Genomic DNA, 14,304 nt, shown 5'->3' with positions numbered 1-14,304 from the left:
ATCTAGTGGTTGGAAAGACCCATTGGTCTTCTTGATGGTTGTTAGTTGACAATGACCAACGTCTCTTAGTGATAGACTAAAGAGGTCAAAGGAGTCTGTATCAGCAACTTTGACATTTGTGCTCCTCTAACATTTTCTAATCACAAATAGGGGGAGCCACAGGGTACCATTGTGGATCCCATCTCTCTCAATTTTTTAACTTATTTTTTCATTTATAGACCCTGCCTGGCTTTGTGACCGAAAAGTGTAAGGGGAATTTGGGATTCCAGGTTGGATATGGGACACCGTACATGTAACTTTGGATAGTATCAAAGTCTGACTTTTACCCAAAAAAAAAAAAAAAAAACACTCGATGACCCGTTCTGTTGGGCAAAAACAAAAAGATGATTGGTTTCGAACATTTTTACACTTCCGTAGTTCAAGATTTTCTTATTTGTGGAAGTTGCATAGGATCTTTAGAGATGCTCTCCAAGTTCTAGCTACTAAGGTAAAAGATCCATACTTTGTCTTTTCAAGTTTCAACCGGTTTCGAAGAATGACACACTCGATGTTGTTTTTATGTGTTATTAGGGCCTATTTGGTTACATGAATCTAAAGATTTCAAATCTCTGGATTCATAAATGGGAGATTTATACCTGTTTGATTGTGTGAACCCCTGGATTCATGAAATCTATGATTCACCTTTTTACACTAAATATGTGAATTTGTATATTTATGGGTATGAGGTGAAATCTCTACTATAAAAGTGCTAAACATTTGAACCATGACTCCATAGATGTATTTTTTTAGGATGAATCTATAGATTTCATTCCAAAGATTCAGGCTAACCAAACGGTTAATTTTATGAACCATGACTCCATAAATTTGAAATCTCTATTATTTTGAAATCTCCATACTTGAGTAACCAAACAGGCCCTTAAGTAATTTTATGGAATTTGATTGATGCTGGCATGCTACACAATATCATCGATAAGATTGTGCATTATAGATTAAAATACTATGAGAATTTTCCAATTTTCCAAATGACTAAGATAAAAAAAGAAAAAAATTCACATCGAAAAGGGCTATTGTGTAGTGTCTTAGTGCTTTTTATCCATCCAGTCGTTTGATGAAAACCACATGGACTACTCAATTTCGTCGAATTTAAAACTGCAAAAAATATTTATTAATTCGTTTATCAAAAAATATTTATCTATTGAACATGAATTTAAAGATCTTTTAAGTTAACGTTTTATGCATGTAGATTTATCTAGTGGTTGGAAGATGCATTGGTCTTTTTCATAGTTGATAATGACCAACGTCCCTTGGTGAAAGACTGAAGAGGTCAAAAGGTCCGATTAGCGACTCTTGACTTTTGTGCTCCTTGGGTGCCTCCTGACCACAAATATGGGGAGCACACCATTGTGGGTCCCACCATTTGTAATTTATATTTTTTATTTTTTTATTTATAGGTCCTACCTTATTTTGTGGTTGAGAATTGTAAGGGGAGATGATCAAGATTCCAAGTTGGATAGGGTATATGTAATAAATTTTTTTTTTTTTTAATTTTTTATTTTTATCAAGCTTGCCCATATAGCTGCTTTACGTTTTGAGAACGCATGGATCCTTTGATTAGATTTCGACAAAAATTTGGTTGTCATTAAGAGACAAGGGAGGCACAAAGACTCATAATCCAATCAGAGGAACAATGACCAATAACTCGGGCATTAAACCAAGTAGGCCTTCCGAGCTAGATGATCCGTAACACAGTTGAATCTCCTAAAAACATAATTGGACTTAAAGCCCAAGAACTTACTACTTATGAATTTGATATTTTCTATCACAGGTAAAATAAAGGTGGGGGTAGGGCAGACTCGGATAAATAGCTCACTAGTAATTGAGAATTTGTTTCTACCTCCACGTACTCAAAGCCATTTACTATAGCTTCTAACATCCCTACAAGCATGGCCCTGGCTTCCCCTACAATCACATGTGAAAATGATTTGGGAATGGATGTTGCCACTAATGATTTTCCTTCCCAATCTCTAATGATGATCCCTCTACCACATTCTTTTGTTTTTTATTGCCACAATGCATTAGTGTTCACCTTATTAAAATGGTGATTTGGTTTATTCCATTCCATCCGAATCTCAATCTCATCCCTCACTTATTGGACTCCCTATTTTCCCCATTGTAAATGGAAGAGATTATGATGTTATCTATACTGTCACAATTTACTCTTGATTCTTGGTATTGGACAAAACAAGTACAAGGCAAATTCACAGTGAGGTCAGATTACTTTTTATATCTTTCATAGGCACCTAGTATTAGTTATATAGCCTCATCTTCTTCTCCATCATCATGTTGAAAGGAGATCTAAAGTATTCACAATCTCCCCAAAATCAAACACATTATATGGAGAGCTTATATTGAGGCCATTCCCACTAGTGAAATTTTATTTCATAGACAAAACTGTCTCTCTCATTTATGTATTTTGTGTGGTCAAGTTATTGAATTTACATTGCATGCTATGTTTTCTATGATTTTGCACAATATTGTTGGCAGGCTTCCCCACTTAGACTTAACTATTCATAATTTACATGGTCATCTTTTCATCACTATAAAGCTTTATTACATGCCAAATACAAAAACACAGATGATTTGTCATCCATTGACATGACATTAAGTACTCTTTGTTTGATTGTTTGGAGAGCTCATAATGACTTTCTGTTTGAGGAGAAGCGACCTTCTTTTGAAGGCTCCCCTAATAGCAATTTGTGCTCTTTATAATGATATGACTGTTAACCCTAACATGTTCGGTTGATTGAGTTTTACCAAAATTGAAAGCAAGAAGAGACAAGAATTGAAGACGGAGTTCGATTCGAATGAACCTACTTCTCCGGGACTCAGGTATGAGTCCAATCTTCACTATTGGATTTGAATAAACTTAAAAATCAAGAGAAACGAAATTTGTACAAGATATAATCAAGATAGGCATGGATCATCACCAAACTCCCATCGAGTCTTCTTCTCCCTTCACTGAACACTTCTTGCTTAGAGCGCCTTTAAGATCGTCCAAGAACCAGATCAAACGACAAAGAATAGAGAGAAACCACAGAACACCATCGCAGAGCTCAAACACGATTGAAAACCCCAATTCGTTTTGCAACATATGAAATAAACCAATCAACTAAAGCCTTATACAAACAAGTGAACCAAGACGGTTCAAAGAACTAGCTCAACCAATTAATTACAAGTAAAAGACCAAATTACCCTTACAATGACTTTATATACTTCAAACCCTCTTGGAGAGATACTTGATACAATCCCCCTTCCCTTAACTCTCCTAATACAAAGCTTTAAAGTATCCCATGATACCATACGATACTAGCCGATATGTATCCATATTTGACCTAACCGATAAGATACATCTTGATACGTCTCTCCATTAAATTACACTAAAATACATTAGCGAGTGATACAATATTTAATACAAGAAGATACGTCTCTAAAAATCATATGACCGATACAATATTCGATACCGATACTTTAAACTTTGCCTAATACTAACTTTCATTTTCATATCTATGTAGATGGAACTTGGGATAAGCATAGTAGAAAAGGAGGACAAAGCTGTATTATTTGGGATTTCCATGGGAGTTTTTTAGTAGCAAAATCATGTCACAGTTTGGGCCTCTTGGTTGCAATGGTGGAGTTGGAAGTGGTTCGAGATGGCTTTTTGCTTGCTAAAGATTTGCAAATCACTGAGCTAATCTACATTTGGACTACAAGAGTGTGATTGATGCCATCACTAGTAGTAGTCACTCTTTGGATTGGACATGTTGTTAATTGGTAGATGAAATTTGAAGACTTAACAACTAATTTAATTTAGTATTTTTTAGCTTTGTTAGTATAGATTATCATATTTATGTGGATTATATTACTTGTGGGGCCAAAACTTTAAACTTATTTAGGGTATCGTAGAACGGAATTTTATCCAGTCCATTTCATTAATCATTCATTTCATCATATATGTGTTCCAAACATCACATTAAATGGTTGAAATCTATTTATAAGTTACATCAACTCTTTAAATGGTGATTTGTAAATGGATATCAACCTTTAGATATGATATTGGAATATATATCACATATCTCCAAGAAAATAAATGGTCACTTTTATTGTCAGAAATGGACAAGATAATGGTCCGGCTTTTCTTTTAAACGGAAATATTATATATATAATTCTTAAAACCCAAAATCCTCAGCTGTCGCGAGAGCATTTTTTTTAAAAGATTTATGGGTTAACATCTTTCCTTTTTGGGTAGAAGGGAAGGTTAAGAGCATTTTGGCGGAAACTTTCTGTTTTCTGTGACATCGCAAGCTGGGTTTGAGGGTTTCTTTCTCTGTGGAGGAGACATTATGTGCAAACGTTTTAGGTTGAAGGGTTCTTGAGTCATCCTTCCATGGAGGTTTCTGGATTCTTGAATCATCCTTCCATGCAATCGTCATTCTGCATCACTCCTGATACATGTCGATTAAAACTTTATAGGAAAACGTTTAAACCTCGCTGGATAATCGATAACCCTACAATCAAGCAACAGGAACTCAATCGAAAAATATTAATTCCTTCAAGTTCCTTGAAGACGTCGTTTGAATATGATTTTCATAGAGGAGAAGGACCTGCGGCCGAACGTCTTCCCGTCGTAATCCGCAAGGATGGTCGGAGTTCTCGGTATTCCTGGGATGGAACCCATTTACGTCTGGTATCCTTTGCTACTGATAGTTCGGATGGCATCCACTGGTTACGAAAATTTGTTCACTCTTGTAGTTCAGGAGTTCGAGATTTTCTTATTCCTCGACAAGTTCATGAGAATTACCTGCATTATGTGAAGTGGAAGTTATTGCATAGAATCTTCAGTTCTGCTCTCCAGGTTCTGGCTACTCAGGTAAAAGATTCGTACTTAGTCTTTTTCAGGTTTTGGCCGGCAGAGAATGGCGGGTTGTTTTTACGTGTTATTAATTAATTTTCTGGAATTTGATTGATGTTGGCATATTACACAATATAATAGCAAACGTTTGTTAGAAGAATACAGGATGGATTACTTTAACCTTTCCAGAGAAAATTTCCGTCAAATGGAATGTAATGCTACAGGAGGGATAGAGCTTACTGGATGGTATATATGGAAGTCTATGTCCTTATATCTATACTGTACGGTGTGTTTTGAATATGATTCAATTTGAACTTGCTAGTTGGTTTGCTACACAGGGGTTTATCCATCGAATACACCCCTACTATCCTGCTGCCTTGGTTCAAGAATTCAAACTCCCACATGGATTATGCCTTAATCGATTAAATTCGAATCAGTCAGAACTCTAGAATTTTGAGGTTAAAAGAAGTAGCAATTGTCCAAAATCTGTGATATTTGAGAGTTTTACCTTGCAACAATAGGTAATTTTATTATTATTATTATTCTTGGCTATTTCATTAACTTAAAGTGAGAAAAGATGGCAAAAATTGAAGATCAAGCATGACTACTGAGCAATTCAGAAGAGGTTGAAAGAATTAGCTGGAGTCAAGATCGGGCTCAGTGGGTTCTAGTTTGGGCCAATCAATTTTCTCAACCTGGTTCTGATTCCTCAAACCTATGTATACTTGGATAGCCAGAGATAAAACTTTGACAGCATGAAGAAGAAAACTGTTTATCTGAACTGCTAGAACCATAAGCATTTTCACCTTTAGTTTTCAATTATGTTATTGCTTTCCAACTCGGCATTTTATTTATTTATTCCTAGGTATAAAGCCATTTGCAGTCATTACCAAATAGCCAAAAAAACTTATGCAAGCAAGCAAGAATCCTAACACTTGAGGAAATTAACCAGAAACAGTTGGGGGGACCTGTCACACAAATGTGATTTGATTTTGTTGTAGCATCTTGCAATCTCATTGGTGAATTTATTTCAAATTTAGTATCATTTTGGCCTTCTGGATTAGACTTTAATTTGACAGCATCCTTGGGAGTTCTTTAACATAGTGGGGTGGTGATATTAGGCAATGTTTCGAGCCATTGGTATTGGTTATGCTCGTTCCCTTCCATCTGCTGCTGCGTTGAACTGGCTGTTGAAGGATGGACTTGGACGACTTAGTCGATGCATATACACAGCCAGCATGGCATCTACATTTGATACTAATTTGAAGGTATATCATTTTTTCTTAACTAAAAATTATTTCCTTTGCAATGTGAATAGAATGATCTTTTTAGTTTCTGATACAGTTCATTGTCTCTTGTGAAGAGGGTTAGGTTATCAACATCCATTTTGTTCAGCATAAGTGTTGGCATTGAATTGCTAACTCCAGTGTTCCCGCGGTACTTTCTGCTTCTTGCTACTTTGGCCAACATAGCTAAACAAATTAGTCTGGCTTGCTACCTAGCAACTGGTGTAAGAGCTCTTCTTTTAAGTTTTAAGGGTGACTAAGATGCTGTCATAAATTTTAATGTAATGCTTAGGATTGGTTTCTTTTTTTCTCTATGTCATTGCACCATTTCTTGTAATCAGAGGAATGAGTTTATCTAGTGATGGTTTAGGTTGTTAATCATTTGATAGAGCTTGAGAATTTCTGGATAATAATATGATAGAATCAATGGAAGAAAAAGACTTGTAAGTTAGAACTTCTCTTCATGAGGGCTCCTACTCTCTAAGGTAGCTTATGTGTAGATCATGCAGGCCCAAGGTTATTTGGTAAAATTATACATGACACAGGTTATATAATACGAGTCTTTCATTCCAGATCAAAGAAATATTCTTTTAACCAAAAGATAAAAAGAAATATATACTATCTGAAATTCTGAATCATTTTAAAATTTTCCTATGAGTGGTGTATTTTATTTTTGCCGTGACTATTATTCCAATATTCCATTGTCTTTAATGTTGCCTCCTGAGGATTCAATGGACTTTTGTTAGTTGTTGTGTCACAATAATTTATATGGATATATTACATGAGCTCTAATGAAATCCATATATGATTGGTCTCTAAGGAACTTGACCAGTTTCATTTTTGTAGAGATATATTTTAATCCAACACTCTTTTGTTAATAGATAGATAATTTGATAAATGTGTGTTCAAAATGAGACAGATTATAAAATCTCTCATCTGCAGAGAAATAACAGGATGAATTTCGTTCAGAGTTATGTATCTGAAACATTTTTTCTATACACAACCATTTGTTTAACATGCCTTTGTATATTAACGTCTTTATATTTCTACCATAAAAAGTTATAAAGACATCTTTATATTAAATATCCATAAAAGTGGAGAAGTGTCTATGTATAATATTAGGGGGCTTGTTTCTCTTACAGGTTTGTCATTATTGTTCCTTTTTGAATCTTGGATTCATGCGGGAATAGCATAAATGGAGTTTCATTGGAAATTGGATGAATGTGGAAAGTTGAGAAAGAAGGAAAGGGAAGAGTTGCCATCAAATTTTATGTCTTGCTAAAACAATGTCCTCCATTTTGAATGTTCATAGAAAGAATGAAAATAATGATAAAAAAAAAAGGTCAATGTAACCACTGTGCTTTTCCCATCAATTTATTGAATACTACATGTTCTTAATTTTATTTCTTATATATCTGTCTCTTTACCGATGGATGAGTAGAATTCATCAAGACGTATGTCTAAAATTTATCCTGTAAAGGTGGATATCCTCTGAAATATCTGTTTGCTTCCCATTCTTCTTCTTACTTTCACTGTCATGTATGGATGTATGTGTCCGATTCATTGCTGTTGCTGTGCAACAGGTGTATTTTCTCATTGTTTTCTATCAATTGATCAGTGTTGCTCCTTCCAACAATGTCCTATCATCTATTCATGTTAAGGAGAAAGCACCATTCTACTAACTTTTAGCTTTGAATCCACCCTCCACCCTGATGATAATGGCCTTACAGTTCTCTGGTATATTTACGTAAAAGTTTTCTTGCCCTTCCACCCTCTCCTCCATCTTTTCCCATTATGGTGCATATAGAACTTACTTTCTCATACTTTGCAATGCATCTCAATTGAGAAGGTGGGAGCTTTGAATGCGTTTAATGAATAACTACTCGATTGTTTATGTATCACTATTTTGTTTGGAGGTCTAATATCACTCTCTGTGCTGCATGAACAGTCTACAGTACACCGAAGCTTTGCAATAGCAGATAATCTTAGTGAAGTTTCTGCCAAAGCGCTGGTTTGTTCTTAACCAAGCAGGTCTTTTCTCTAACCATCGTTACCTCTTTGTAATTAAATTCTTTGATTTGGTTCAGATTCAAACAGTTTGTTTTGATAATCTTGGATTACTGCTTGCTGCACTCTTGAATGCATTGTGCAGGAATGAACAAAGGTACTCATTTTCATCTCAGGCTTTGTTAAGTTGATGTATGGTTTTTGATTTACTTCCATCTCTTCCATGATGAAATTGTAAATCTGCTCTGAAATCATTGGAGTACCATATTGCAATGGAACATTTAATGTAAACCTGAGATTTAGGGTCAGATTTTCAGGATTTTCTGAAATAGGTCCAGCACAATTAGGATTTTGGGAGTAAACTAGGCAGCTAGGGTTTAGATGGTTGTAGGGCTGTTGCGTCTGCAGATTTGAACTACTGTTGCTGCTAAATTAGTAGTTTAGAAGGTGTTTAGAAGGGAGGGGACTGGGGTTTGAAGGTTTTGGGGTTTTTTGAAAATCCAGAAAATTATGCAACTTCTCTTGAAGAAGATGAAGTGCAGAAAATTCCAGGTTAAAGGTAGAATAGGTTGGAGGAGACAATTGACTTAGGGGTTGGGCCCTAATTGGGGGCTGGCTAGGGCTGGTTACACATCTTTTTCAATTATGAAGTAGTTGGTAAATATAATGGCTGCAAATAATACTTACTAGAGTGGGTGATTTTTCCTTTAAATGTGTAAATATGACGTGTCTTACATTCTTCCCTGTTCTTTTTTTTTAACTATTTAGTCAAAGAACAGCTGTGAAGTTGCTTAGGCAGTTAGGTTTTTGAGACAGCCTCTGCGAGATGGATTTTTTTTTATAATTTTTAACTGCCTTATGAAGTTTTAACCATTAAATTGACCCAAGAAGACCTCCACCAATAGTTCAAGTAGGTATGCTTTTTTTGACAATAAATGTTGTCGTGTTATTCTTCTTTTATGTTTGTTTACTGATTTGCTAAGAACTGCACTTTCTAGATCATAACTAACTTCTTGTGCAAGATTGCAAGCTGGGCTACCTTTTGTTGTATACCCAATTTTCTCAGCAATTGACCTTTTTGGGATCTACCAAGGACTCAAGCACGTACATCTACAAACACTAACAAAGGTTGGTCTCTCCATGATTCCTATGTGCTGCTTGCTTTAAGTTCATAAGATGATGTACAACTTGTTAGCTTTAATTTTCCTAATGCTTACAAAACAAAGTAGGTTTTTCTTATATTCTTATTTTTTAGTCAACGTAATATATTATATACATCAGATGAGTTTCATTTGTACACATCTATTGGCATTTGGTATATTCATTTTATTTAGATCATCGCTAAAGGATGCCAGTGATCCCAGTTGATTTGAGATCAGTTCGGTGTAGTTAAATAACTAGTTGTATTGTCTATGCTGTTTATTTTGACTGAATTTCGAAGTCGATATTCCTACCCCCCAAAAAATTGAAATCGATAGGAAATGTGAAGCAATTTTTCAATTTTCACCTGTAAATTTTCTGGTTTTACTTGGTATTAGAGATACGCTGCTGCTGCTGATTACTGACTGTGGTTTTGTACTTCAGTTTATATTCTTTATAGGATAAATTGTCTTTGCTTATTTCTGTTTGTGCAATCTTTTGTTCATTTCTTATATATTGGTTGAAGTAATTCTGTGTTCCCTTTGTCAGTTCCTAACTGATGAAGTACACCAACAAGGAGAGGTGCTGGGCCTGTTGATTTTGGGTTGTTATAGTTTCCTGTGGTCCAACTGAACCTATGTTTCAAGTTCAGGTTTGGATTAATTGGAGTGCTCAATGGGTTATATGGGCCATGGGCTTAGTATATTTTTTATTTTATTAGTGTGATTGGCCTATTCTCTAAGCCCGAACATTAAGGGTTCAAATCCCATGCAAGCTTAAGTAGTTAGTTTGTATTTCTTATATACTAGAATGATAATTTGGATGTTGGATGGCAATTTCTTGTGTTTTCCTGATAGGATAAGCAAATGATGTGTATAGGCTTTGGGATGGATTTCCAATGGATTCTAATTGTTAGTTTGGACTGGAGGTTGGTTTAAGTGTAGGGTTTAGGGAAAATGAAAATTCAGAAATATTTGGGAAATTAAGAGATTAAAAGAAGAAATACAGATTTTCAGATTCAAAACTCCCGGCTGATGAAGAACACTGACTGGAATGCTTGAATTAATTCTTGAACTTGCAGAATTTTGATCATGAGGATTAGAAATCGCATAAGAGAGGGTCACATAACCTTGCTATGCCATTGTATCTTACTGATAGCAATAAATGAAACTGAGAATTCAGTTAATCAATTCATTTCTAATTGATTCCTAGATTAAAAAGAAAAGGCCTTATCCAATCCTTAACCTATTAGGTAACTGAAATTTACTAGCAAAGTGGAATAATAAAGGAAATAGACTCAAAACACGACTCTGACTAACAAAATATATCCCATTTTCCTATGTCTTACCCATATTTTAAGCCCATCAAAGTGGCCAATTACAAAGTAAACCCATGGAATCAAAGGCCAAATACAAGTATGATCCCAGCCCTGGGCTTATTCATAAGGGAAAAATTGGTGCTGAACCTGCATGACCCCGGCATTCACTGGTCATAAACATGCCATCAAACCCTAGCATGTGGACCCCACACTCTGTTTTTTACTTGTCCAGGGCCTCCAGGCTTTCCAGTTCATCCAAGGTCCTGGATATTAGCTCCTAGTTGGTGTCCTACCAACTGCAACCAAACTGGCTGGCCTTAATTGCCCAATAAAATGCTTTAAACAACTCCAAAAATGACTTGAAAGCAGAACATGGACTTAGTATGTGTATGTACTCAAGTTCTTGATGATTCTAGGACACGACTTTAGTAAGAAAACTAAACCCAAAGAGGACTGGACTTGTTTAATCATAATCCAGCATATGAACAGGAAAAATAAAAGCCATAATCATAAAAATACAAAAGAAACAGCTTGACTTAAATAGAACTCCATGCTACTCCGGTGATTTGTTCTCATTGAGAACAGGTTACTAGAAAGACTAGGAATCCTGAAATTCCTAAAACCACAGGCTTGCTAGTTTTCCTTCTTTCTTCTCCCTTGGTTCCTAAATTCTGCATTTATATTTGGCCAGAACCACCAAACAGGCATAGCATACTACGATTTCCAATGCTGTAGATATAAAACTGTGAATACCAGTTATCTATGTCAACATTGATTCATGTGTGTTTCCTGATGAAAACCCATTGTCTTGGAGGCTTCCATTCATCCTATTTTGGGCGACTTGTTAAGTATACCGGTCCTAAAAATTTGGTAAGTATAGCAGTGGTAAAAGATCCATGTAGACAATGGAGGTTGCGTTTGGACCATTAAGGACCTGTATCCAATTTTAAACGAATTATAGTCTCAGACTCTCAATTCTATTGCTACAATTTTCCCGCTCTTATGGTTGTTTATGGACTATGATACAGTCATCTGACAGTCAATAGACTCAATAACTTAATAAGTCAGCAGGACCCTTTTTGCAGTAGAAATTTATAACTGTACATTATTGTAAAAACTGAGAAGGAAATTGCCAGAAATTTCCACACTTATGTCTGATTCCAGTTCCTCATGCTGGATTTCTTATTCAGGATAGACTTGAGATTATTCTGGATACATGGATTCAACAGGGTTTTGTTCCATCACCTCCAGAGGTTAGTAAGGAGGAAGGCGTGAATTTCCTGTGGAGCAAAGGTTCGGCCTTTCACACATTCTACAGTTCTAAATGTCAGTGCTTCCACGCATTTTGCTTGAAAATTGGAAGGACATATAAAATTGAGCTAACAGATAATTAGTGATCTTTGCATCAGGCAGTAGGCAATGGCCAATCAGGATTGGATGTGTTAATCCCAAGGATCCAATACCAAAGATCTCAATGCTGACCATGCGATCTTTGAGTGGTGATGATTTCTACTTCATCTGCATGGAGACCTGCAGAGGTTTGAGAAGAAATGAGCAAGTTAGTAAATTGGAAAAAGATTTGCTCTCAATATATCATGATTTATCGGCCCTACATTTCCTCTAATATTTTAGTTTTGGTATTTCAGCGAGGTGTTCTTCTTTCTCTACGTGAAGGAGCTGGCGTAACAGATATTATCACGGGTTTGTTGCAGGTAACAGGAAATCAATTGTAATCCTACTACAATTCCAGTTGATGGTAAAGATTCTGGTTCTTGCATTAGTCAGATTAGTTATCAGTACAAAAATGCAGTATTGCGATGTTTTTATTGATAGGTAGGACGTCAGACTGCTCTTCCGAGATTCTAATCAGCTTGTCCATCTGTGTGTACAATCCTGTCAAACTACATGATAAAAATTTCAGGCATTGGCTTTGCCTGGTGGTTACATGGTTAGTGCCTGATGGTGTAAACCAGGTGATCAGAGTACTGGCTCCCCTTTTTGGGTGACAATGTAATTGTTACATTCCTATTTTCCTTTACCAAACACCCAAGGGTTTCCAGACAAGGGTTTGATGTTCAGTATCAAACCCCAGATCATTCCCTAGATACAGTATCAATTTGGACAAGTTTGACCATTCCAGCAAACAAAATCCTGATGTTGCCAGTGGTTGGTGAGGCCATGTATGATAGATCAGAGTTACACTGCATCTGTTACAAATCCATTTTGGGCAATCTGGCATCTCAGCCAATGCTTTTAACCATGGTTCAAGGGATCCATTGCTATGATCATCATGCTTGATTTTGGCTGTAGAAATTTCAGCAGTACCATCATCAGATGGGGTGCCCTGGCTTGCCTACTTCTTCATGTGCTCAGAGGTGAAGTGGTCAGTTTCTACTGGTCTGATATAAGTACCTCTTTCATATTCAATGGCAATGATTCACTCATGGTGGTAACTGGGTACTAATAGTGGATTTGAATGGTTAGCATGAAGCTCAATGGTTTTCAAATGGGACTTTTTACACTGTTGATAATGTATTACTTGTAACTTCCATTATTCTCTATCACTGAAGGATCGCAGTTTGAGTTCGATTGAATGGAGAGAATGATGAAGGAATCATTACTTCTTTTCTTCAACTAATGGTTTCGGATATCTTATATTGCAGTTTCTTCTGTTTTGCAGGCATGCCACATCCGGAAGGCAATTCTACAAAGCAGTAGCAGGTGGGAGCACTTTCTAGAAGATGGTTCCATCTCAGAATCGATTATCAGGGAGTGGTTTAATGTGGTTGAAGATAGCAAGAGTTGTTCAGAAATTGATGTTAGTTCTTTGAAGGAAGAAATTCGGAGATCTGGGTGGGCTGTTCAAAATATTTTATTAAGTGGACAAGAGCAAGTCCGTTATACTTTGTTAGACAGCTGAAGTGGGTATGGATATTCAAGTCAGTTCCTCTCAATTAGCCCCAATAAATTTTTGCATCAACTTAAGACAAGACCACCCTCTGTAGATTATGTAAAAATTATATTATTTTTGTGTGTAAATATAAAGTTATTTCTTTTTTTTTTTTCGGTAGGGAATGTAATTTCTTTTTATAGGAAAAGAAATCCATTGCTTCAAAGAGCTATTACAAACACTGACATCACACTTACAAAATTGTATGAGCCAGGGATTGGTAAAAGGCCAAACTGTAGGAGTTCAATTACCTGGACCACCTTTGCCAAGGAATCTATAAATACGTTAGCAGACCTTAGGATGCAAAAGATCAAAGAAGACCAAACATCAATGAGTGGAATTGTTATGCGTGTTGTTATTCAAGAATTTACAGTGTGAGTCGAGAGGAAGGGTTAGGTTGGTTGTGCTATTAGTACCAAGTGGTCATTTAACCATTTAGATTGTCAGTCTATAGGGAAAGTGAGTAGGTTCTTCCATTAGAACCAAGTGGTTAGTCTGAGAACCCCAGTTTGGATTCAAAGCCACTGTAAGTCAAGGTTGATGCGGCATGAGTAAAGTGGGCCATGTGTCAGTGATTGACCACCAGTATACCCTGTGGCCTCTGACTATGATTTGATTTTTGTGAACCTTTATTATTGAAAATGTTTGCTTTCCTTAACCTACCATTCTCTTTTAAACATTTCAAATGCTTCTC

General features: G+C 36.1%; 1 protein-coding gene across 2 annotated transcripts; it reads left to right on the top strand.

Annotated features, from left to right (window-relative positions):
- Window positions 1–4,258: 4,258 nt before the first annotated feature.
- Window positions 4,259–13,956, top strand: RUS4 (root UVB sensitive protein (Protein of unknown function, DUF647)). 2 transcript variants are annotated; one of them, XM_089152193.1, is made up of 10 exons: window positions 4,259–4,927; window positions 6,031–6,177; window positions 6,273–6,419; window positions 8,144–8,206; window positions 8,283–8,359; window positions 9,225–9,330; window positions 11,851–11,986; window positions 12,070–12,218; window positions 12,307–12,372; window positions 13,341–13,956. In XM_089152193.1, the coding sequence occupies exons 1-10, from the start codon at window positions 4,445–4,447 to the stop codon at window positions 13,578–13,580; spliced, it is 1,614 nt and encodes a 537-aa protein (XP_089008319.1). In that variant the 5' UTR covers window positions 4,259–4,444; the 3' UTR covers window positions 13,581–13,956. The 2 variants fall into 2 exon arrangements, with proteins under 2 accessions (XP_089008319.1, XP_089008320.1); XM_089152194.1 differs by having other exon boundaries at window positions 11,851–11,953; window positions 13,341–13,955.
- The last annotated feature ends 348 nt before the right edge of the window (window positions 13,957–14,304 follow it).

The sequence above is a fragment of the Hakea prostrata genome, chromosome 4 (genome assembly GCF_041222555.1).
Source record: "Hakea prostrata isolate BN-2017 chromosome 4, UWA_Hpros_2, whole genome shotgun sequence".
Taxonomy (NCBI): domain Eukaryota; kingdom Viridiplantae; phylum Streptophyta; class Magnoliopsida; order Proteales; family Proteaceae; genus Hakea; species Hakea prostrata.
The sequence above is the reverse complement of the archived record's forward strand: the minus strand, read 5'-3'. Positions and strand labels throughout refer to the sequence as shown.